The 2500-nt window shown below is 39.7% G+C and overlaps 1 protein-coding gene across 2 annotated transcripts in view; it reads left to right on the forward strand.

The window, feature by feature from the left end:
* si:dkey-69o16.5 (Alpha-aspartyl dipeptidase-like) overlaps window positions 1–1032 on the forward strand; it is a 5242-nt gene extending 4210 nt beyond the window's left edge. For both annotated transcript variants that reach the window (XM_068567044.1, XM_068567045.1), the window contains 2 exons: window positions 97–179; window positions 904–1032. In XM_068567044.1, the coding sequence (XP_068423145.1) occupies window positions 97–179; window positions 904–964 (144 nt within the window). In that variant the 3' untranslated portion in view covers window positions 965–1032. The remainder of the gene's footprint in view (window positions 1–96; window positions 180–903) is intronic.
* Window positions 1033–2500: the final 1468 nt, after the last annotated feature.

The following is a 2500-nucleotide window of genomic DNA, read 5'->3' on the forward strand; positions in this document are numbered from 1 at the left end:
GATCATACTTTCACCTGAGTGGGTTTTGAATGCAGGACGTTTAATGTTTGTGTTATTGGTGTTATGCTTATGATAATAATCATTTCTGTGCTTCAGGGTCTGAGGGAGGGTTCTCTGCTGCTGGTGGAGGGGAACCGAGCCACGCTGCTGGGAACCAGCAGGGCCCGCCTCTTCACCAGGTAACACGCTGGAGCCTGAGCACCGACCAGTGAACCAGTAACACAGTGAACCAGTAACACAGTGAACCAGTAACACAGTGAACCAGTAACACCAGTAACACAGTGAACCAGTAACACAGTGAACCAGTAACACAGTGAACCAGTAACACAGTGAACCAGTAACACAGTGAACCAGTAACACCAGTAACACAGTGAACCAGTAACACAGTGAACCAGTAACACCAGTAGGACCAGTAAGACCAGTAACACCAGTAACACAGTGAACCAGTAACACCAGTAACACAGTGAACCAGTAACACAGTGAACCAGTAACACGAGTAACACCAGTAGGACCAGTAAGACCAGTAACACCAGTAACACAGTAACACAGTAACACAGTGAACCAGTAACACCAGTAACACAGTGAACCAGTAACACGAGTAACACCAGTAGGACCAGTAAGACCAGTAAGACCAGTAACACAGTGAACCAGTAACACCAGTAACACAGTGAACCAATAACACAGTGAACCAGTAACACCAGTAACACCAGTAGGACCAGTAAGACCAGTAACACAGTGAACCAGTAACACCAGTAGGACCAGTAAGACCAGTAACACAGTGAACCAATAACACAGTGAACCAGTAACACCAGTAACACCAGTAGGACCAGTAAGACCAGTAACACAGTGAACCAGTAACACCAGTAGGACCAGTAAGACCAGTAACACAGTGACTCTGTTCAGGGGGGAGCCGGCGGTGGAGTTGCAGCCGGGCAGTGACCTCAGCTTCCTGCTGACCTGCTGACCAATCAGAGGCCTCGCTCGGTGACGACAGAAAGATAAACAAACCAATAAATAAATATCTGAGCACAACGTCTCTGTGATGTGTTCAAGTACACGCTTGAGGTACTTGTACTCTACTTTGTACTGCGTCTCTACTTATTCTAGTCACTCAACTTGGTTCTTCACAGTTGCATTCTGGGTAATTTGTGCAACAAGATTTTACGCAATAAGCTCTTCATGCTAATTATTGTTCATGATGCAAGTTTTACCTGGAAAAACTATGAGTACTCAGACAGGAAGTAGTACTCTAGTAGAAGTATTAGTCCATAAACTGAAGCAAAATAATATTAGTACTAGTATAGTAATATGCTCAATGCAGGAATTGTATTTGTTATGAAGTATTTGTACTTCAGTAAAGAACAGAGGCTTCTGAAGTAAGTACTCATTAAATAAACTAAGTACTCATTAAATAAACTAAGTACATATTAAATAAACTAAGTACTCATTAAATAAACTAAGTACTCATTAAATAAAGTAAATACATATTAAATAAACTAAGTACTCATTAAATAAAGTAATACTCATTAAATAAAGTAAACAGTTTTGGATCGTGTTTGTTTTGTTTCATCTCTGGAGTGAAAGTATAAAGTATAACACATTGTGTAATAATAATAATATTGTGATAATATTCTCATGAGGTCTCGGCAGCGTCATTAAAACAATAAGAAATCAAATGTGAACAAATCAGTTTATTTCAGTTTAAAGGTGAAATCTCTTCATGAAAGTTATTTTGTTCTGAGGTGAAAGATTACAAACATCAACAATAGTTCATAAAGTCTGAAGGCAGAAAGATATTAAATATAAAACACTGCGTTCGTTTCTCAGTAAAACATTTTATCATCTGCATAGAAATCACGTTTGTTACAGGAATCAGAAGCCTTACGGTGCGACAGATTAAAACAACTCAGTAATCTGAGATTAAACGAGTATATTCTGAGATTATGAAGAAGAAACGTGTTGATTACATATTCATGGTATTAGTTTGTATTTATGCTGGTGAGAGAACACAGAAGAACAGACACGAGGGTTTGTCTTCCAGGACCTTTGACCTTGACAACGGTTCTCTAGGGAGGAACGTCAGAACCACCAGCAGAACCGGTGCTGGTTCTGGTTCTAGTTCTGGTTCTACTTCAGGTTCTGGATGACAAACGAATACATGGTGTTTCTGTGGAGTTATTTCAGGTGATCGTTAATATATATTTGAAGAAAATGATCAGTAATTCATGACGCAAACCCAATATGGGTAAATTCATGGAAGTGTTGTTTTTTATGTAGAGACACACACACACACACACACACACACACACACACACACACACAGACACACACACCTGTATATTTGTTCTCAGCAGAGCTGCCAGTCATGAACAATATCACTATTTGAAAAACAAACAAAACAATAAAGAGAAAGAAGAAAAGAAACGTTGAGTGTCTGTTAAGCCCCGCCCCTATCCGTTAAGTCCCGCCTCCTTTATTACTGTAGCTGCACTGATTTATT

Source organism: Clinocottus analis, unplaced genomic scaffold, assembly GCF_023055335.1.
Source record: "Clinocottus analis isolate CAN_PGR_092001 unplaced genomic scaffold, fCliAna1.0.p SCAF_75, whole genome shotgun sequence".
NCBI classification, from domain to species: domain Eukaryota; kingdom Metazoa; phylum Chordata; class Actinopteri; order Perciformes; family Cottidae; genus Clinocottus; species Clinocottus analis.